We start from the raw sequence: 21,407 nt of genomic DNA, 5'->3' as shown, positions 1-21,407 counted from the left end.
TATGACAATGGCTGTGTGTGTGTGTGCACATGTTTTTGTGTCTAATGCATCCTTCTCTCCACAAATGTGTGTTTTATTTTTCACACAAATAGAGAGAAACATGGAGGAGTATTTACTCCACAGAAAGGTGCCACAGCTTTGTTTGAGTATTTTAGGGTCAGCGGTACACACACACACCTGCTGCCTTTTTGTTTATTTTGTTTCTGACCAACACAAATCTCTCACCCTCACACAGATGTGGACACACTCATTTACGCATGTGCACACTTGGACTTAATACAGGAGGCTTTGTTCACCCTGACAGTGGTGTGTGTGTGTGGATGGAGAGCAGATTTGATCTCCATGAGTCAGTGAACTTTGAAGTCGAAAATGGTTTTAGCCCTGGTTTGGAGAAGAGCCACGCTCATGTCATCCCATTATTAGACAGACATTGCTCAAGTAATCTCACCCAGATTCTTCATCCCGGTCTGTGCCAGCATCCCTGCTGAGGAAGTCCGAGGATAAAGACCTTGTCATTGTCTTCATTGGAACTGTTGACTTATTATCATTCCTCTGTAATTTAGGCTGAGGTCATGTGTGGCATGTGCTCAGGCCGCATTTCCCTCTCAAGGGACAGTTTGATGTTTAAAAGCAAAACTTTTTCTTCTATTCACTGTTACTGCTTAGTTTGTTGCAGGCACTTTTTTTGTATTCCAGCACAATCAATCATTGGTCTTTGGCTATGATGATTCATTGCTTCCATATTGGTAATGTAATTCAGCTGGTTATTTTGAAATAAATAGATGCCAGCATTTGAATTGTGATAAAGTGTTATTTGATTGTAAGATGGGGGTTAGGTGTCCCTATGAGTTAAAATTGTGTTGATTTTTATCAGGCACAGTGAGACTTAAATACAATATAAGTCTCAAAGTTGTCATTGTGACAGCACATTTATCATCACATAGAGCTGAAGAAGGAAATGTAAGAACATTTTTTTTTACAATGCTTTTTTTTTATTGTGAAAATGTAGTTGATGCTATGACATGTTGACATGTTTTCTCTGATCACTGAATGCAAGCTAGAAATATAATTTAAAAGGTCATTGACCGGAGAGAGCGGCAGTCACCCTGATAAAGAAGTGGCCCCTGATACAGTGGCTTATCAGATGAAATATTGTTCTCTCACTCATAAGCAAAGCAGAGATATGCTCTCGCACTTGTCTCCCTCTCTTGTCCTTGGAATTAAGAAGTGTTAACAAGCTCCACACGCTGCAGCTGAAAGTGTGGTGTAACCATCTCTTGTCATGTATCTCACTTCTTTCCATTTTTAACCCTGCATAGCAGAAGGTGAAAAGAAATTCACTAAAACTGTGAGAGTAATTCTCATCCCTGCTCTGCTGATGCTCATCTAATATTAAATTTGAACTGAATAAGATTAATTCTGTCTTATTTCTGTTGATTGTCCTGTTTCATGCTCTTGCTCTATCAGTCGTCACATTATCTCCACAGTTGTTTCTCACTTCCCTCCGTTATTTCTCTTCCTGCGTGAGCGCCACCTGCTTTTTAACCTCCATGCACCAACGTCATTCACACTTTGAACACGTTTGTGTTCCCAGAGCTGCTCTTTGTCAGGATCCTTCTTTCATACCATTACACTTGGGGTTTTCAGTTTCTCTGTGAATGTCTGTTCTTTGATTAAAATCTTGGTGATGGTTGGATCTCTTCTTGCCCTCTGGTGTTGTTGACCCCTGTCCTGTCCTATCCTCTGCTCTCAGCGTGTGAATGGAGCAGTGTGCGAGTACGGCCTCCCTGCTGGCCTCGGTGCGGGAGCAGGAGAGACAGTTTGAGATGCTGAGCCGAGCTCTGGAGGAGGAGCGGAGGTCATGCGCCGGCACCTTGCCCCGCCCCCTCCCCAACATGCAGGTAACAGGGAACAAACCCTTCCCCATTCCTCACCCATGCACACTTTCCATCGAAAAGTCCCTCAGATGCACCCATTCTCGATCTGAGTGAGATCATCCAGTGTCATCTCCATGCTCACCCATATATATCGCCTCAGTTTGGACTGGCTGGATGGTTGCAGAATTTAAATGAAACCCAAGGGGGGAAAACAATATCCTTTTTTAGTTTAAATCAGACTGGACTTTTGATGCTCATTTAAAATTTAGTTTGAGTTTTGGAAGTTGTTATAAAGTCACTAATGTGCCTTCCGATGAAGTCGTCCTGAGGAGATAATTTCCATCCTCCGTTTGTCCTCTCATCTATAATTGTACATTTTCTTCATCCTCCCATCGGTTTCTCAGAAACATCCATGTCTCCTCCCAGTCTTACCATCATCATTATCATCATATCTCTCCACCTGTCAAGCCTAACAACGCTGCAAGTCATCAAGTCTGCTATATGGAGTTTTGTCTGCAGAGAGATGTCTTACTTGATATGTATTTTGCTGTAGTTTTTCTCATGTTTTTCTGCACCATTGCCAAGAGTTAACTTTTGTAGGTGCAGTATGTCAACTGGCTGGATTATTTTGTAGTTGGATAAATATGTTTGTTGTTAAATGATAAGATAATTATAACTTTTATATAATAACTATTTTTGTAGAACTGTTTCAAAACAGTTTGCAAAGTGCTTTGACAGCCCAGGTTAAGAAAATATGAAGCCAAACAAAAACAAACGACAATAACAACAAGGAATGTTGTTATTCCCTGGACTTTCCAATGTGCTGATATATCGAGTGCTTGGGCTGATAACTGATATTTACTCTCTGCACTCCAACGCCAGAGGACATTTGGTTTCTTTTGTAGTAAAGTTAACATAATATTTTGCATACAGATACAACCAGGGAAATGTCTAAAATCTCAATATTTAACAGAGGAGTCTGGTGTATGTAGCGACAGCACTGCAGTTCGCGATTAGCATCACAAACCCTGCTGCTGTATATCAGTCCAGTGACTGTCAGATGAAGTCTTTTTAATTAACTGATTCTATTGATTCAGTTGCACTGCAAACAACTGCTTTACAAGTCACTAATCATGGCAGTTTCATGCAGCCGTGCAGTGATGACACATGTTGAGTAGGTACTATTTTGTAGTGGAAAGCCAACCCAAACTGTGCTGTGCTGAGGCGAGCTGGGACCACTGGTGGAAAAGAGGCGATATTAGGGGATCTTGGCGTGTTTGTGATATCCGATAATACATCATAAAGCCAATAATATTGTGCATCCCTAAATAGCATTGCTGTTATTGATGAATAAGTAACATCAGCACCTTTTCTAGGCTCCGTTTACAGTCTTGGGAAAATCTTTTGGAGACTTTGACCAATCATGAGGCAGTTCAGAGAGAGAGAGAGAGTGGTGGCTCTATTGGCTGTTCCACCAAGTACCTGGGTGCCATGTGGTGAAAATGTTGCTGCCTACTCTATGAAGCAACCTAAAAACAGGCTCGGGCATTGTGTCAATATTGGTCACTTGATCACAATATTGGTGTTTCAAGTGTTTTTCTCATCTGGTGGAAGGACAGAGAGAGTCATGATTGCATAAATGGTAGTATTAAACAAACTGGAGATGTGACTCAAGAAATCAATCATTTCTTGAGCGAAACCTGCCTTTTTACTACCGTGGTCTAATCAGACCTGTTTTATCAGTTGTAAAACTTAATAAAACCCTTGAATATGATTCACTTTCATGTGTAAAATGTGTTTGCTTCCTGACAGACGGACGTGTAGTCACTCACACACACACCCACGCTCTCTCATTCTTTCACTTCTTTATTGACACACTTGATCATTAGGGAGCATGAATACTGTTAGTTGTCATACACATGTACAACTACATATACGCAAGGCCCTGAGGTAACCTTTGAAATACGCTCTCATAAACCGCCGTGCTCTACCACTCCCTCACTTTCCCTCTCTTTTCGGCTGCTCTTGCGTGTTGGCTTTCAGTCACCGACATTCATTTTAGTCCTTGGTAATTCTGGCTGATGAAGAGCCAGAAATTTACAGAAAGAGAAATGTAGGCTGAGGCTTGTGTGTTATTAGTGAGAGCAAGACAGAAATGTAGCTTGTGCTCGTTCTTATCTGTGTGTGTGTGTGTTTACATAGCCCAAAGGCTTCGGCATGCCTCTGCCATTCTCTCAGGCAGCACAGCACGACCTCAGTCATTTACTGACAGGTTCCCACTCGCTCACGTCTGCCCGACACTTTCTACTATTCCCTTTGACAGAGTCCTCATCTGTACCAAAGAGTCCTTACTTGATTTAAGCCATGTCGCTGTTCACAATGTTGACAGGGTGTCTTGGGTAAAGTCACATTTACAAATGTATTACCACATTTACCTGGTAGTTACGAATTAAAAAAAAGAAGAAAAATCTTAAAATGAATTTATTTCATTGGGAGAAGACTACGTCTTGTCTTTGAATGGGTGGGTTCCGGCCCTCCTCTCTCGGCTGTGTTCGTTTTTGAACCCTGCTCAGTTGTGAAGATAAAACTGCATTCATGGCTGTAGAGACCAGGTAGGGAATCTTAGAGCTCCCCCTGTGGCTGAAATGGGTAGTCCACCACGCCCATTTGTGCTCTTGGGAAGGCACTGCTGGTGGTGTCAACACATGACCCATGAAACAGGTTTTTTTTATTATCTCTCTGCTTGCCTCGGTGTGCATTGTTATTCATTTCATGACTGACTCATTTTCTTCATTCCATCATCACAGTTCACTCTTACCCTCCATGCATTTCCCCTTTGGCCGAAAAAGACTCTAACATGAGATCCAAAGCTCCAATCTGTCACAGACTTTCAATTTATTTTTAAAAGTTACTTGTTTTTTTTCTGGTCAGGCTTTAGGCTGGAATTTTCATTCTTGAATAATGTCTTGATTTATTCTGCGATTTATTACTTGTTTGGTCCACAAAATGTCAGAAAGAGTTGATCATCGTTTCCCAAACTCTCAAAAGTCTATTTTGTCCCCAAACTGAAATAAATCAGTTTTAATAATTTATTTGTTAAATGGTTTAGAGAGCAATAGAACTCATCGGAAAGTTGACGACAGTTGCTGCTTTCACTTGTGATGTTGCTTGGTCTGAAACATGAGAAACTAATGTTTGAAAAGTTCAGCTGGCCCATGACAGGTGTTGTGTGTGTTGACTTTCCTCATGTGTGCTTGTTTCTCTCGGCAGAACGGCCGCATTCCTTGTGATGCAGACATAGAGAGGCTGACACTGAACGAGGGTTACATCAACGGGACACATCACGTAAAAACTCCTTTCATTTTCAACCATAAACATTTCTCATGTTAAACCTGTATCTCTAATTTTTTACTGCAATTTGTGAATATGTGTGTGCAGTTCAGGATGGAGCCTGGTCAGATGGTGCAGGAGACATACACGGTAGAGGAGAACCCACAGGAGTCCACACCTGTTGTCTCTTTGGAGACCAATGATGATGGAACCACGCGGCGCACAGAAACCACGGTGATAATTAGATCTAAATAGAAAAACTTGTTGCATAGTGTGAAACTGATATGCTGCCAGAAATAGTTATGGCAGGTTTTGTTAAAATTCAGCGACATTCTGTGCTTTGAAAAACTGGAGACGTGTCAGCTGCAGGACCTGAACACAATCACACACTGGTCGACTCACTTAAGTGGCTGTCGAAAACACAAATGTGTCTATATTTTATTGTATCAGTGTTTCACATGTAAGCAGCGTTTTGGGAACCATTCTTAAAAATGGATCCTCGAGTGGGAAAATCTCAAAACACCAACCTTGTGTTTTCGTGTAGACAACCAGTATGCTACTTTGGGAAAACCATGATGTCATTAATCTCACCTCTCTTTTGCACTTTCATTCATGTCACCTATCTTCATCGTTGTTGTCTTCCTCTCCTTGTGTTAAGAGATTGTTTGGTCTATTCACTTTATGATAACCTTTATTTTCTTTCCTTAGTCTCCCTGGCTTGTTTGATTTTGTATATATTGTGTGTGTATATATATATATATATATATATTGTAGCAGCGATACAGCCTACAAATCCTGAACAGAAGACTGGGGAAGAAAATGTTTCGTCTTTACTCCAAAGTTGTAATGTTCTTCAGCCACTGTTTTTAACATGTATAATGTATGAAGTGGAGAAACTCTGTATTTGCTTTACTGTGATTATAATTTCCTGATAGATTCCCTTTTGATTAAATGTTTTACAGTTTCATAGTTGTAAATGTTCAGCAGCCACATCTCATCTCTTGCCTCCTTTCTTTTGCTCTTTCAGGTAAAGAAAGTAGTAAAGACCACTACTACTCGTACAGTCATCCCCTCTGTATCAGACACACTTTCCCTCGATGGTGGGGGTTCAGTGACCGGTATGGGGGGCTACACAACGCCCATGGAACGAGTCTACAGACAGGCACCAGGTGTAGGCATGCCAATGGACTACCCCACGCACACTGTGCCTCGAAACTACCACTACGGACCCCAAGGCGGTTATGACGACTACCGCACTGGACCTCCATCTGAGACCTACGCAAGTCTAACCAGGGGTGCTCGCATGGATGATCGCTACAGGTATCATGTTTCTTTAGATAAAAATTTATGTTCATGTAAGTCCAAGTCATCAAAAGAAAATAAATGGTTAATCCAAATTTCTCTTTCACAACCTCTAGACCAGTCCATCCAGATGGTTACAGAACTCTGGATCCAAGCTACAGAGCCCCCAGCAGGACCCAACTAGACCCCTATGCTGCTCAGCCACAGGTATGTACAGTAATCATCATTTGGTTTGATGTTTTTTTTCTAGAAGTATAATAACTTGGTTATTCACAAAATTCACTTCCTAATTTGGGTGCTTTGTGTTGAAAACTGAATAATATGATTTGAATAATTAGCCATGTTTTTTTTTTATTTGGATTGTAGCTTTTACTACTCGACACTTATTGATGGTCTTGTCTAGGTTGGGCGTATGGGTAGCGCTATGGAGCTTTCCTCCATCCCGAGGTTTGTTCCAGAGCCTTATGGTCTGGAGGATGATCAGCGCAGCATGGGCTTTGATGAACCTGACTATGGGATGGGGCACCCAATGCACTTCAGTACTATGCCCCGCAACCACCAAGCATTTCCCCATGGCCCCCCACGCAGGACTGGGTAAGTGCTCTAATCTTTTGTAGTGACTGTTTTGTGCTGTAGGCGTAGCAAACACTTGGATGTATGTATGCATGCATGCAGTGTCCACGACTCTTCTCTCTGAGTAAAGTGATCAGGGTTTCATTCGTAAATGCGACAGGAAAGGTGGAATAAAAGTATTTTTAACTGGTCTTGATCCAGTACATCTCAGTAAACATGTACGTTTTTGCTGAATGATGTATGTAGGCAGTTGTTAAGTGATTGTTCGGGTTCTGAGGAACAGTGGTTGTGCCCCAGAGGATTGCTATCACTGAAGACATAGCTGCCAGTGGGGACATAAGGGAAAACAAATTTCTGGAAATTTTGTAAACCTCCCATTTTCCTACACCAAAGCCCATATGGAAAATCAAGGTTTTTAGCAATAGGGGACAAGGGAGCTGTTGGTCTACTGCTGCCCTACTTGGTAAGTTTGTGTCACTTTTACAAAGCAGAATAAATTATTTCAAACACTGAAGTCACAAGGTAACACATCTGGATTTGATGCTGGTGGCAACAGTGGATTAACATCTCCTATGTGCTGAACATTAAATTGTTGATTTTCTCTGTGGACTTTGGTGTGGGTGAGTGCACTGTTTTTCTCTTTTTCCCTCCTACCAGCCTTTTATTTCAGTTTTTATGTCAGTACCATTTATAACCACACTTTAAAAATTATCCCTTTACCTGTTGTGTTAAATATCAAATTTGTGGAAATAGAGTTTCTGCAATGTGCAAAAAGTTATTTTAAGTTGAAAAACCACTGCAACAAAAGGCTGACATCACTTTCAGTCAGAGCAGACCTGTAGACTAATTAGTCTCAGTGCTGGCCACATTTTACAGCACTACCATGACTAAGCATGGTTAGCTCACTCTGACTCTGGGTTTCTGCTTGTTGAAGAGAAATACATTCGAGTGAATGGTTTCTGATTCATTAAGTCTGCCCCTGCTGGGAAGAGTAACTAGCCAGCTGTCTGCTGATAACAATACAAACAGAGTAGTTGAATAAGTAAGCAGTCTTTTAGTTTCCACCCAGGTTGTGCTCACATGAGGATGTTTGTTTTGATTACATCATCTACCACTGACTGTATCTAGTAACCCAATCAGCTTTTGTAATTGCTATTGTTCTGTGTTAGTATATGTATATATAGCCTATAATATGCTCTTTAATCCTTCAGATCAGATACACCTCTTTTCTTTTTGTTGATAAATGTCTGTCGATTGTCTAAGGAGTTAACATTCACACATCACATCCTCCACAGGAGTTATGAAGGCACCCTGGACGGCGACATGAGTGGACCAGGGGACATGTACTATTGGGGTGGAGGAGCACCACTGGCTCAGGGGGAAAGGGGGAGCATGGCCTCGTTGGACAGCACTCTAAGGAAAGGTCCAGGGCCCGGTGGCTGGCGGCAGCCAGAGCTGCCCGAGGTCATCGCCATGCTGAACTACAGGCTAGACCCAGTCAAGAGCAATGCAGCCGCTTACCTGCAGCATCTCACTTATAAGAATGATAAAGTAAGAGATTAGGGCTGCAACTAATGATAATTTTCACAATTGATTCATTATTTGATTATTTTCTGGATGAATGGATTAGTTGTGTGGTCCTTAAGATGTCCCAAAATAAAATAATTAGCATTTCCTAAACCTGGAAATGATTGTTTGTCTTGTCCAGAAAACCTATTTATTTTGTTTTAATGATGTCTTTGTTATATGGAGCAAACAAAGCTGAAATATTGAAAAATCATAGAGCTTGTTTTAATTATTTAAAAATACACTCCGATAATCAAGTTAGTTGACAATTCATTTTGTAATTGATTAAATATGAATCATTACATGTGACGCAGATGAAAATGCAAAATAGGAATTTTCTATGTTAATTTTTATTCTGTGTTATGAAGCTGGATGTTGAGATTCACAACATTTCTTTTGTGTTTGCTCATTTGACATTTCTGAAGTATTTTCTAAATATTTCCAGTATTTTCACAGACTGATTACTACCTTTGATTAGCTGAGCTGTCAATGAACATTAAATTGAACTTCACTTGGCTATCATCCACACCCTCTGCTCACATCCATCCTTTCTCTTTCCAGGTGAAGTCTGATGTGCGTCGCATGAAAGGAATCCCTGCGCTTGTGTCTATGCTCGACAACCCCAACAGAGACGTCAGTAGTCTTTGCTTCTTTTGTGGCTTTGTTTTCAGTCTTACTTTAAGTAGAAGTAGGTGGGGGAAAGTAGGCTTAGGGAATGTGGTATACTTTTAATATCATAGTTTGACAATCCACTTGGCCTGAGGGGAGTTATGAGAAGAAAAGGGCAATTTTTGGTGGGACTCAACCCTAGTATTGGAAGAATGAGGAATGGAAATAAGTGTTACGTATTTGACTTCTTCAGTTGAATCCTGGAGGTCAACATTTGTGCTAAATATGGTTTGGGCCAAAACATCCTGTGGCTTTTTTCTTTTTATGATTCCCTCTCATTTAGGCCAAGCTGTGGGGAAACATTTTGCTGATGTTTGAATGGGCATTACCAGGCAAACCACATCATGCATTTCATTCTCAGAGAAGCATCTTAATTTCACATTTCATGCTCTACAGCCAATGACAAGTTTGAAGTCTGGTGCGTGTCGAATGACTGGCTGACTGGATAAATGGATCAGTCAGTCACTCCTGAGAGTTGTTAGCGATTCCAAAGACTACATTTCACACACTTAACGTGGGTTACTGATTATAGGATGTTCATGGACTTAAGCTTAAATTACCCTGGTTTAAAAATATGTAAGAAATGTACCCAAATAAATCAAGACAACAGGAAATTAGTTTCACTGCCACTGATTTTATGCTACTATGCTGAATTCATGAAAGCGTGGGCTTTTCCATCTTGACTAATCGACCATTAAGCTGTTATTTATATGCATTTCTGTTATAGGTCCACCATGCAGCCTGTGGAGCACTCAAAAACATCTCTTATGGCAAAGATCACGATAACAAGATCGCCATCAAGAACTGTGACGGCGTACCAGCTCTGATCAGGCTGCTGAGGAAGACCCGCGACCAGGACCTCACTGACACCATCACAGGTTAGAATGACATGTTGATTGACGTATTTGCATCTGTGTAAATGTTACCCATGTTTTATTTGTTTTTTTAACCAGTTTTCCTTTAGTAAGTAAGTAATTTTGGAAGAAATGTTCTTACTGTTGTTGTTTTTTTCATAATTATTTAATTTCTTCAGAGTGTATGACATCAATCCCCCAACACATTTGATTGGATATTTCTGCTAGCTGGTTTTGGGTTTAAGAAGCTAGATCTTTGTTGAATTTCTATTGTTTCTGCATCCAACATTAATATAAAACATTACAAAATGGTTAAGAAATGTTGAAATAAATTTGACAGATACTCCTTTTTTGTCTGACCAATGTTAAATTTGAAGTTATGTACTACAGTTCAATCAATTGGTGATCAAAAATAAATGCCAAAAATGATTATACAATCAGCTAATCCATAATCAAATTATCATTGCAGCTCTAAACTGAAATTCCTTGGCAGATTTAATGGACTCTTAACACATTTAAATTCACACAGATGGATTTGCAAACAAATCAGGAACCACAAATATCCAGTTTTTGCACATTATTTAATTGTATGTATTTGTTTTTGTTCTCAGGAACGCTGTGGAACCTGTCGTCTCATGACTCAGTGAAAATGGAAATTGTTGACCATGCACTGCACGCCCTCTCCGATGAGGTTATGGTGCCACATTCAGGCTGGGAGCAAGGGAGCAACGGTGCAGGAGGTGGCGAGGAGAACTGCAAGCCCAGACACCTGGAGTGGGAGACGGCCCTCACCAACACAGCAGGCTGCCTGAGGTATGGAGGGAGGGAGGGAGAGAAAGAAGTGAGGAAGGATGGAGAGGGGAGAAGTGGAGTACTACTGAAGACTGGAGAGGAAAGTGGCCAGCTGCTAGCTCGGTAGACTGATAAAGCCTTGGGATGTAAGGGCGAAGGAAGCAATGAAGAGATAGAGCAGAACAGGATACACATACTGGAGTGGCTTTAATGGGAAGGAAGGAAAATTATTGGTGTCCATACACATGATGTGTGCTTCCAGATCATAGTGAACTAACCAGTGTGTTTTGCATACCTACCTATAAAATACTGGGATGATTGAATGAAAATAAACTAAATGTGGAAAAGTCTCCATGTGCCTCTCAGTGTCAGAGACATTTACGCTGTTTCTTGGACATGAAAACTGTCATTTTTATATTGTGCGCGTTGAAATACTTTGGAGATAAATGTCATGGCATTAATCAAAGAAAACCATTCTGGCTGAAATTAAATCTTCAAAGTGGTTGTCAGAGAAGAGCGGCTGAAGAATTTACTTGGATGGGTTGAGCAGCGGGACAGTGGGGCATTGACTTAAGCAGTGTAAACAGTATGTTCTAGCCTCCCTGTTATCTGTGCATTCCCCTTGACCACACGGTTAATTACTGTGTTCACTTGTGGCTGTAGAAAAGTATGTGTCAATAACTTTGTAATCCCATGACCTAAATGTTTGGGATTTGCTGAGGAGGGTCTGGACAGTTTTGCCCATTATGACGAGACACTGAAACTAAAAACAGGTTATTACAGTGTTTTTAGTTGTTTTTTTAGTGTGGTCCATAATACAGAAATTGATGTAGCCTAAGTCTGTATTTGAATTTTTATACGATGGTCTACTGCAACATCTAAAGAAACATCCTAAACTATGCAGTGAATTAATGTTAGTGCCCCCTGCTGTGTGGGGGAATGTGTCTTGTTAGTGTGTGAGTTGAGTTGCGTGTCTATCACTCGGAAAATCAGGCCACCACACAAAACAAAGGCTGAATATCATTCCACAGAGTTTTCTCCTTCATGCTCCTTTCTTTACATCTTTTCTACATCAGCACACAAAACAACTTAACTGGTCTCAATTTTCCTTCCATCCATCCATTACTTTCAGATCTTTAAGTCAGACTTGATCCTAGAGCAGCTGAAGAAACTGTCACTTGATCTGTTGAAGTGAAAAGTCTTTGTAAAGCAGTATTTTTGACAGAGGTTTCTTTCAGACAAATCTCAGGGCGTGAGTTTCAGCATTGTGTGCAGGAATTCCTTTAGTCGTGACCCTTCTATTTCTCCAGCCGTACACGCCACTAATCCTTATTTTCTTTTTATGTTCTTGTTTTTCAACCTGTCCACTTTTCCGCTCATCTAAAGGAATGTGAGTTCGGAGCGAAGTGAGGCGAGGAGGAAGCTGAGGGAATGCACAGGACTGGTCGATTCGCTCATGTACATTGTCCAGTCCCAGATTGACTGTAAAGATGTCGACAATAAGGTATGTGGACTTATTTAGTATTAGTACACTGAAGCATTTAATTGACCCTTGTGTCTTTGTGTGGGGATCAATAAAGTATTATTTTTTAATTTGGTAAATAAACGATATACTGTATAATCTATATAAAACAATAGTTTTTGGTTTCAGAATTTGTCAAAATAAATTCTCTCATCTCTGCTTTCCCTCCATTTTTGCAGTTGATAGAGAACAGTGTGTGTCTGCTGAGGAACTTGTCCTATCACGTGCACCGTGAAATTCCCGGCTGTGAGCGCTACCAGGAGGCTGCACCCATCAACCAGGGCCCCGCCCCCTCCAGCCAGAAGGGTGGCTGCTTCAGCTCCCGCAAGGGCAAAGGTGAGTGAGTGAGTGAGTGAATGAGTGGTAAAGAGAGATTGAGAGAGGTTGTTGGGTATGTTTTGTCTTGTGGAGAAAGATTGCCATGATGTCACTGTTGTCAACGGTATCTTCGTCATTTACACACTTGCACAAACAAAACCACAGACTTTCACAGGAATGTTCACTATTTCCTCAGCTGAGAGAAAGCTCATGCTCTCACACTGTTTTTGTTTTTCACTCAGAGTATTGATTTGATTTTTTTTTTCTTCACCACACATCCTTTCTCTACTGTTTTGTGGCTTTGCCAAAGTTATTTAGAATTTATTTTGCAGTCAACTGCAGTGACAAATGAGGCAGTGTCAAAATGTTAATTTTAGTAAATACATGAATGTAGGACTGGGCAATGATTTAATAATACTGTTTATCACAATATATTGTTCTTCATTCTTAATATAACAATGTATGATATGTATAAAGATTTATTAACTGTGCAAATTTGCTTGACACATAATGGCTGTTTTACCTAAGATCTCTGGAATGTTTAAAAAGTGTTTGCTTTCTGTCCTTTACAATTTTTTAAACCACATATAACTGGTTTCTTTAACCTACACTCAGAAGAAAAACTGAATTTAAATTTGATTAATCATTTGATCAATATATGCCATTTTTTTTTTAAATGGCCAATTGTTTCAAACTACACATTTTGTCCTTGGAAACTTTATAAAAAGTAACTGAAACATAATTATTTTTGATATGAAAGTATATTTAGTAAATACAGGCTGCCCTGATCAGCCACAAAAAAACCCATATTAGTCGACCTCTAGTTGGAAACTTATTTATCACGAAAAGGATTTTGCCTGTCAACCAGCCCAACATAAAAATGTTGACCATGACAAACCGATGAATTAAAACTGAAGATTATTTTCACTCTGGTTTTCATTAGCAGCCTACAGAAACACCTTCACGTTTACTTGGATCGGAGTTTTATAACATTACATGTCATTATAAATGAGACTAGAGCTAATCTAGATTTTACAGTGTGATATAGTTCAAGACTAATTATACAACTCTTGTTCAAATTCTGCAGCTGTTAAAGTGTGAAACATGAACTGTTGTCTGCTTTAATGCGCTTTAATCGGCCTTCATACCTGGCATGTCCACATGACTGTGTCTGTGGTGGCAGCTGAGCTGTTATGATGTAATCAGGTGTTAATTGGGTGGCTCAGTTATGGCTGCTTTCCTCTTACATAATTGCTCTTTCTCTTCCTCCTGTTCTTCCTTCCCATCCCTGTTCATCCCTTCTCTTCTCTCTCCATGTTTCTCTCCTCTCTTTGTGCTGGGCTTCAGATGAGTGGTTTTCCAAAGGTAAGCGCTTTACCTCTGTATGACTGCACTTTCCTTCCGCTGCCTGTTGTTGTCTCCGTTTTAACAGTAGCAAGCTGCAGCTGAGCTAACAGCTTGAAGTAGTGTTGTCATGGTACTAACATGCACGTCTCCTTCTCACCGTGTAGAGTTTTAGTGATATATTCAATGGTGAACATGTTTTTGGTCAGTTTCTGTTTTACCTTTCACAACATAGTATATCTAACCTAATAGAAATAATTTTAACAGTAGACGTAGTTCTGTAAAATAACTCTTTTTGTATTTAGTTTTTTTTGTGTTCGTGATACAGTATTGCTCATGTTTGTTGCCAGGTAAAAAAGATGAGGATGCAGCTGCAGATGTAATAGACATTCCAAAGAGGACCACACCTGCTAAAGGTAATGACTCAATCAGTCAACACTTCCACTACATTTATTGTTTTGGGAAAAAAGAACAATAATTTTCATGTTCTGTCCCTCTGCATCATCCCCACCAATTACACCTTCTCTCTTAACTCACATCTGTGCATCACATCTGTTCTCCTTTCTGACTCTCTCTATTTTCTCTGTAGGTTATGAGCTGCTATTCCAGCCAGAGGTAGTTCGCATCTACACCTCTCTACTGAAGGAGTCCAAGAACCCCACAGTTCTGGAAGCCTCAGCTGGAGCTGTTCAGAACCTGTGTGCCGGCCGCTGGACAGTAAGAACCATTACATCATCATCTTCTTCCTCCATTTTACAGCATAGTCACTCCCTGTGCTTAGAAAGGACTGTCCCAGATTATGGGAATTAGAGCAAACATGCTCTAATTGATGACAGAAGGTGTAAATAATTACTTCACTTTGAAAAAGGAGGGCAGATGTATGTGTTTTTACCTACTAGATGTGTATAAAGGCAAAACATGAGGATATTTTAGGAGAAACAGTGATGTACACTTGACGTCATATGCCATGATGAAGATGGTTTGGTTCATGTGTTACACAGTCAGTAGAAATATCATTGTAGACATATTTATGGCGTATACATTATAATATAAGATTATCCTTTATTAGTCCCTCAATGGGAAGTTTACAGTGTTACAGCATAAAAGGCAGTTGAGATGAAGATAATAAATTATAAACATGCATTTTAACACCAATGAATCATCTAATAAAAATGTATGTGTGTCTTTCATCAGTATGGGCGATACATCCGTGCCTTGCTGCGCCAGGAGAAGGGTCTACCCATGATGACTGAGCTGCTGGCCCATGGAAACGACCGTGTGGTCCGCGCCATGTCTGGAGCCCTGCGTAATCTGGCCATTGATGCACGCAATAGAGATCTACTAGGTGAGAACTAGAGGCAGAAAGATTCTTGCAGCAAGACACTAGCTCCCGTGTTTGAGTGTGGGTTAATATTTGGACATCTCCTGCGCTGCTAGGTAAACATGCAGTGCCTCACCTGGTGGCCAACCTGCCCGGTGGTGGTCAGAGTCAGCCAGTGCGAGCGTTGTCAGAAGAGACAGTGGTGTCGGTATTGAGCACACTTCATGAGGTACTGGGCTCCAGTCTGGAAGCAGCCAAGACCCTCAGAGCTTCGCAGGGCATCGAGAGACTGGTGCTCATCAACAAAGACGGGTGAGGACTGATAAGAGCAAGCAATTTAGAACTCTGAAATGGAAAGTAACCTCTTGAACAATCCCCTTCTCCCTATGTAATTCCATCCCTGTCTGCCTCTGTTGTTCTCCAGTAATCGTTCTGAGCGGGAGGTGCGCGGTGCCGGTCTGGTGCTGCAGACAGTGTGGGGCTATAAGGAGCTGCGACGCACATTGGAGAAAGACGGCTGGAAAAAGACAGACTTCATGGTCAACCTAAACCCTCCCAGCAGCAACACCAGGACCAACGGGGGTTATGAGGACAGCACTCTGCCACTCATAGACAAAGGTCAGGAAGTGAAGAAGTGAATGCAAACAGCCGCTTTACAAACAGCGGTTAGGGCTGTACAACGATTTATGAAATTGAAACAAAGTGATTTGAAAATTGCAAAGGCTGCAGTTAATATATGTTTTTGTTGTTTAATGCCATGTGTGTTCATGTTAAAATTGCTATACATTTACTGTATGCTGGAGAACCCATAAAAACTTTTAAGGTGTCAACCAAATCTAGAGTAATTAATATAATGTCGGGTGGTAATTCTAAGTCATTTTCAAGTAAGCAAGCAAGAGATGCTCTGGTTGACAGAACGGGAACCATTTAACTTGACTTTTGTTTCGCAGGCGGCAAAGGAGACAGGGAAATGATTCCAATGAATGACATGGGACCAGGTGAGTGTGAAAATAGAAATGATATATATGCAGACACAGCTGGCAAGAACTGCTGACAATTAATGTGACGAAAAGCACATGACCTTTATTAATAACACAGACACACACACACACACTTTTATCTCTAGTTTAAGATGATCTCTATTTTTTAAGATGCCTACTCCACACTGGACCAGAGAGGGAGAAGGAACACGCTGGATAACACACTCGAACCTGCTGACAAAGATGCAGTACAGGTAAACACTCATCACACACCCATGTAAACACACACACAGGTTATGTCCAGATAAAGTAAATCTTAGTTAATGCCTAACCCTAACTTTAACCAGACCATAATTCACATCTAAGTCCTAAACTTAACCAGTTCCTGAGGCAGACCCTCATTTCAACAAATACAAGTAAACACACATACTCACACCACAACTCTGCCACATACAGAAACCTGCATGCCGGCACTTACATGATAATCAAAACTCAGCAACACATGGCGTTCATCCATTTCCTAATCCTATAATGACTGTAAGTGCTTCAGTCAATCACTTCACAGTGTATTAATGCAGACCAGACTAGAGTCTGTCACAGACATGACAGATTTCCTTTCTCCCTTTTAACACTGCAATTTTCATTAAACGCAGGAAATATTAGTGTTGTCCTCCAATTTTGATGATGATAAAATTGGGGGAAAAACAGTATAATTTTTGGGACATATTCCCTCTCAATATACAGTCCAATTTCTTCACTTCCAGCTGAAAAATGGAACCGTGTGAACGGACACGTTCTCCCACACACACAAAGATGGCATGTTGATGCATGCCTCATTAAAAGCACCGAGGTGGCTGTGCGTCTTCTCATCATGTTCTTTTTTCCCCTGTAACACAATCTAACATTAAAATAATCTGCTCTAACACTTCTGTCTTTCCTCGTCTCATCTTTTACTTTGTTTTCCCTATTACTTCTCTCTCTCTCTCCCTTCTTGTTTTATTTCACTAACTTTTACACATTTTTCACATGTAACCCTCTTTCTTTTCTCACCCCCTCGTCGTCTCTCTCTGCTCCTCTGTGTCTTTATTTATCACACACTATTCTATCTTTCCTCCCTCTCTTTCTCTCTCAGGGAGGGATGTATGGTGAGAGGCAGGCCTCTTTGCCTCTAATGGAGTCTTACGATGGTTAGGCCACACCCACTGTCACACTGCATGTCACCGCATGGTATGTGTGTGTCCGGCTGCTTCTCTCAGCTCAATGTATGGCCTAATGGTTTAGATGTGTTGTACAACTATGACCGTGAGTGTTTGACAGTGACCAGTGTTGTCAGTGAGCTTCCATTCTACTGTATTCAGATGTTTGTTTGTTTTTGCTCCCTCTGCTGGTGAAAAGTGTCAGTAATTATTATTATTATTATTATTAATAATAATTTTTTTTTTTACTTTTTAAAAATTCTCCTTTTTAGATGTGATTTATTTTTTCTCTGCGCAGTTTGTATGGGGTAAGATAACTGTCAACAAGATGCACACATATTCGGTTGTAATTTATTCAACATGAATACAAATTGTGACAACTGTGACAAAAAAACAAATCCACATTTATGAATTTACGAAGTCACATAACCGTCAAAAATACGTCAAAGCGGCCCCAGGTATTGTGTATTGAGCAGAAGATTCATCGATTTCCCACACTGCGCATGAGTTCACAGCTAGCGTTGAGATGAACGAGGAAGAAGGTCAGATTTGTAAATTCGTAACTGTAGATTCAAATCTTTCCTAACTTTTTGAATCATATTCTCACGGTTGTCAATTCGTATTCACATTGAATAAATCACAATCGAGTATGTGCACATCTTTTTGACTGTTATCTTACCCCATATGTTTGTGTCATTTTTGTCCAACATATGACTCTGTTGCCTGCAGCCATCGTGTTCTCTTGTGAATCTGAATATTAAGCTTAGTTCACACTACAAGATTTTCAGCCTAACCACTATTAGAAGTTCAGAAGGTGATCTGTAGACCTGAGTAGGCTTGGTTTTATACCACATCTTTCCCTCTGTTCCTTTGTAATTGGGTAATTGAAGAGGATAACAACAAAGAGGAAGAAGGAAAGAGAAACGGAAGAGATCATGAACCACTCTGCTTCAGTAAACGTTCAGAGGTCAATCTGAAGACAAATTAATCCTGATTTCACGCAGCTTGCACTGTCACTTATTACTAGGACTGTCACAATTTCTCAGAATACATTCAAACTCCCTCGACTAGAAGAGACTGATTACCCATACGCTTCTCCTGTTGAAAAATCGTGCAGCGTGTAACCCCTGTTGAAGTATTAAGGCTTGTACCAAACTTTCCACGTTTCGTGTCCGCGGAGAGCAGCTTCACATTTCTGCATGCACATTAATGGCCACAGTTCCATTCATACTACAAGTGCACTCGGAGAGCTCCGATCTTACTTGCTGATTGCTATTAACATAAGTTAAAAAAAATATCTATCTTGATCTGTTAATATGGTGCTGATATATACACATCTGAACTTGTAAAATAGGACCTCCCATGTTAAAGTTAAGTCACAGTTAAATCTGTTATCTGGATCAGATCTGGATGAAACTTATTCTAATACAGTGTCTGGTCCTGCACACATTTTAAACATTTTGTTTAAATCTAGGTTTTGTCTGAGATTGTGAATTCAGTTGATTCTTACCAAAAGTTAATTGGAACATACTTGGGCGATGACCTACCCATCAGAAACAAATTCAGATTGATCCGTCAACAACTGTAGACAGCACGTTGCTAATAGAAGAACAGACTTACAGATAAACCCACGTAGATTGTTAGTCACAATTCCAGTGGTGGTGATTTCTCTTTTGGAGTTGACTCTTTTGTATGTCTCACAGACCTCCTCAGACAATGTCAAGCAAGTGTCCAAAGCGCGTTTGCTGTCTCTTTTGGCCAAAAATATTTTTGGACCAAACAACCAATTGATCAGTTGAGAAAATAATCCTCAAATGAATCGATAAATAATTTTTAGTTGCAGCCGTAGTTGACATTCCTTGTATCACTGGAAATGAGCGGATGATGTGGCCAGAAGGCTGTAGCATCAGATGCAAAGAGATTTTCTAACTCTGAAAGTGGTGTAGTGTGTACTTTGCTTCCCAGCAAGGCCTGAACGCCTCACACGCACATGCTCACACTGCTGGCTCTTCTCTTGCAGAAAAACTGATTGTGTGCATCACAAGACGACAGCCTCCTCCCACCTACTGCCCTTGCTGAACTGACACCGGGGGATCACAGCACCGCCCATGGGATGAACCTCCATCCTTTTACGCTCAACTCGTCTGTCCCTCCTTATTCTTTTTGCAGCTCCCCTCTTCTCTCTATCTGTCTCTCTTTCTCACATTCCTCCACTGCAGCTCACACTCCCTGTGGACAACCGGATGTGACACTTTGACCACTTTAAGCTCTGCGATTCCCTAAGCCCCAAACAGAAGAAAGAAAGTAAAAAAAAAACTAACCTTTCAAACAACACTACATCTCCACACTACAACACTATGACTCACCTGGACGAAACTAATGCTCTCTCTTGAAGAAAAAAGCAGAGGCTTCATCCAAGGACTTACGTAAATTCATGGATGTCAGAGTGTAGACTTATGAGACTGATGAAATCAGAACAGGACACTTTAGGAAGTTTTACATAAATGGCTATTATACTCTGTTTTGAAGAAACTGGGAGGACCACTCATTCACACTCTCTTTTCTTTCTCTGATGGTTAAAATATTACAAAAACTATGTTTATCAATGAATCCAGTATGTGTTAATCTTCTGCTTCTGTGTTGGTTGTGGTTGCTCCTCTTGTTTTTGCTTCGCTGAGTACCACAGTGATGTACATGTGCCAAATGACACTGCTTATGCTGCGACTGCCAAGACTGAATGCAAGAACTTCACACACACTCTCTTTTTCTAACAGCAGCTACACTGAAAACTGTCATGGGCTTTGTTTTGTATGCAGATAACCAACGTTTATGGGGCTGCTGCGTGTTTCTGTATCTGATTGTGATCTGTAGATATTGACGGGGACATGATTAGAGCAGAGGAAATCAACCATTTCTATCTCTCTCTTATATGTACGCCTCTTTGTAATATTTTGGGCGATAACTTGGGATTCAGTTGGGTCTGTGTTGTTTAACCCACAGGTCCATTATCTTATGAATGTGTACACACAAGATGGTCTAACTGGAGTGCCTCGCTCATTCAGGATAGTTCTGATGAGCGTGTCCAACATGACATTGTTAACCAATTAAAAAGTATTTTCCTTTCTCAGCAGGTTACTAGTTATACTGTAGATAGAGCTCAGCGGTTTTCAAATCTGCAAGATAATGGAAGATTGTGAACTTATTTGTCTGTAAGAGTTCTTGTTATTGGGAATTTTTTTTTCTACGAGGTATAAAACTCTTGAGTCCTGTTGTAATGTGTTCTGCTTTAACACCCCCACAGCTGACCTGACTTTAAGACTACAGAACAGTACATGGGAGAATACGCCGCATTGTCTGCTTTTGTTACAGTGCTTGTTTTGTCGCAGAATGCATATTCCCAATGCAGAGTGAGATGTAGATACTTGCTAAGTGGAAGATTAAAAGAAGCACTCGGGAGGGAAATGTGTTTTCTCCTCCCCTTCTTTCTTTTTTTTAATTCAAACCTTTTTCTTTATTTTCCATGCCAACTGAAACACTACACACTACAGAGGGAGCCTCATTTTCTCAAAAGTAACAAGTTGCCTTCCAGAGTGGACTGTTTTGAAGAGGGAGAGCAAAGCAGAGGAGTGCGAGGGTTTGTGGTAGAAAATCTGTGTAAGGAGGCCTAGACCAGAATTTGCTATTAGATAAAAGTGGAGAAAAAGATAAATAAAAGCACATTAAAACTATATATACAAGAGAATATTTGTTAATTTTAATGATT

The 21,407-nt window shown here is 40.5% G+C and overlaps 1 protein-coding gene across 7 annotated transcripts in view; it reads left to right on the top strand.

Moving 5' to 3' along the window:
* Positions 1 to 21,106, top strand: part of ctnnd1 (catenin (cadherin-associated protein), delta 1) — a 28,845-nt gene extending 7,739 nt beyond the window's left edge. For 3 of the 7 annotated variants that reach the window (XM_044017223.1, XM_044017224.1, XM_044017222.1), the window contains exons 2-21: positions 5,148 to 5,222; positions 5,316 to 5,441; positions 6,235 to 6,527; positions 6,626 to 6,716; positions 6,913 to 7,103; positions 8,378 to 8,633; positions 9,210 to 9,281; positions 10,045 to 10,195; positions 10,783 to 10,984; positions 12,350 to 12,467; positions 12,665 to 12,821; positions 14,151 to 14,168; positions 14,498 to 14,563; positions 14,737 to 14,864; positions 15,342 to 15,492; positions 15,585 to 15,780; positions 15,893 to 16,086; positions 16,419 to 16,466; positions 16,620 to 16,702; positions 17,581 to 17,675. In XM_044017223.1, the coding sequence (XP_043873158.1) occupies positions 5,322 to 5,441; positions 6,235 to 6,527; positions 6,626 to 6,716; positions 6,913 to 7,103; positions 8,378 to 8,633; positions 9,210 to 9,281; positions 10,045 to 10,195; positions 10,783 to 10,984; positions 12,350 to 12,467; positions 12,665 to 12,821; positions 14,151 to 14,168; positions 14,498 to 14,563; positions 14,737 to 14,864; positions 15,342 to 15,492; positions 15,585 to 15,780; positions 15,893 to 16,086; positions 16,419 to 16,466; positions 16,620 to 16,702; positions 17,581 to 17,640 (2,595 nt within the window). In that variant the 5' untranslated portion in view covers positions 5,148 to 5,222; positions 5,316 to 5,321 and the 3' untranslated portion in view covers positions 17,641 to 17,675. Of the gene's footprint in view, positions 1 to 1,753; positions 1,902 to 5,147; positions 5,223 to 5,315; positions 5,442 to 6,234; positions 6,528 to 6,625; positions 6,717 to 6,912; positions 7,104 to 8,377; positions 8,634 to 9,209; positions 9,282 to 10,044; positions 10,196 to 10,782; positions 10,985 to 12,349; positions 12,468 to 12,664; positions 12,822 to 14,150; positions 14,169 to 14,497; positions 14,564 to 14,736; positions 14,865 to 15,341; positions 15,493 to 15,584; positions 15,781 to 15,892; positions 16,087 to 16,418; positions 16,467 to 16,619; positions 16,703 to 17,580; positions 17,676 to 19,664 lie in introns of those variants that run through there. The other 4 variants (XM_044017219.1, XM_044017218.1, XM_044017221.1 and 1 more) reach the window with 3 other exon arrangements.
* Positions 21,107 to 21,407: the final 301 nt, after the last annotated feature.

The sequence above is a fragment of the Solea senegalensis genome, unplaced genomic scaffold, assembly GCF_019176455.1.
Source record: "Solea senegalensis isolate Sse05_10M unplaced genomic scaffold, IFAPA_SoseM_1 scf7180000015199, whole genome shotgun sequence".
NCBI classification, from domain to species: domain Eukaryota; kingdom Metazoa; phylum Chordata; class Actinopteri; order Pleuronectiformes; family Soleidae; genus Solea; species Solea senegalensis.
Note: the sequence above shows the minus strand (reverse complement) of the source record. Positions and strands in the feature narration are given on the sequence as shown.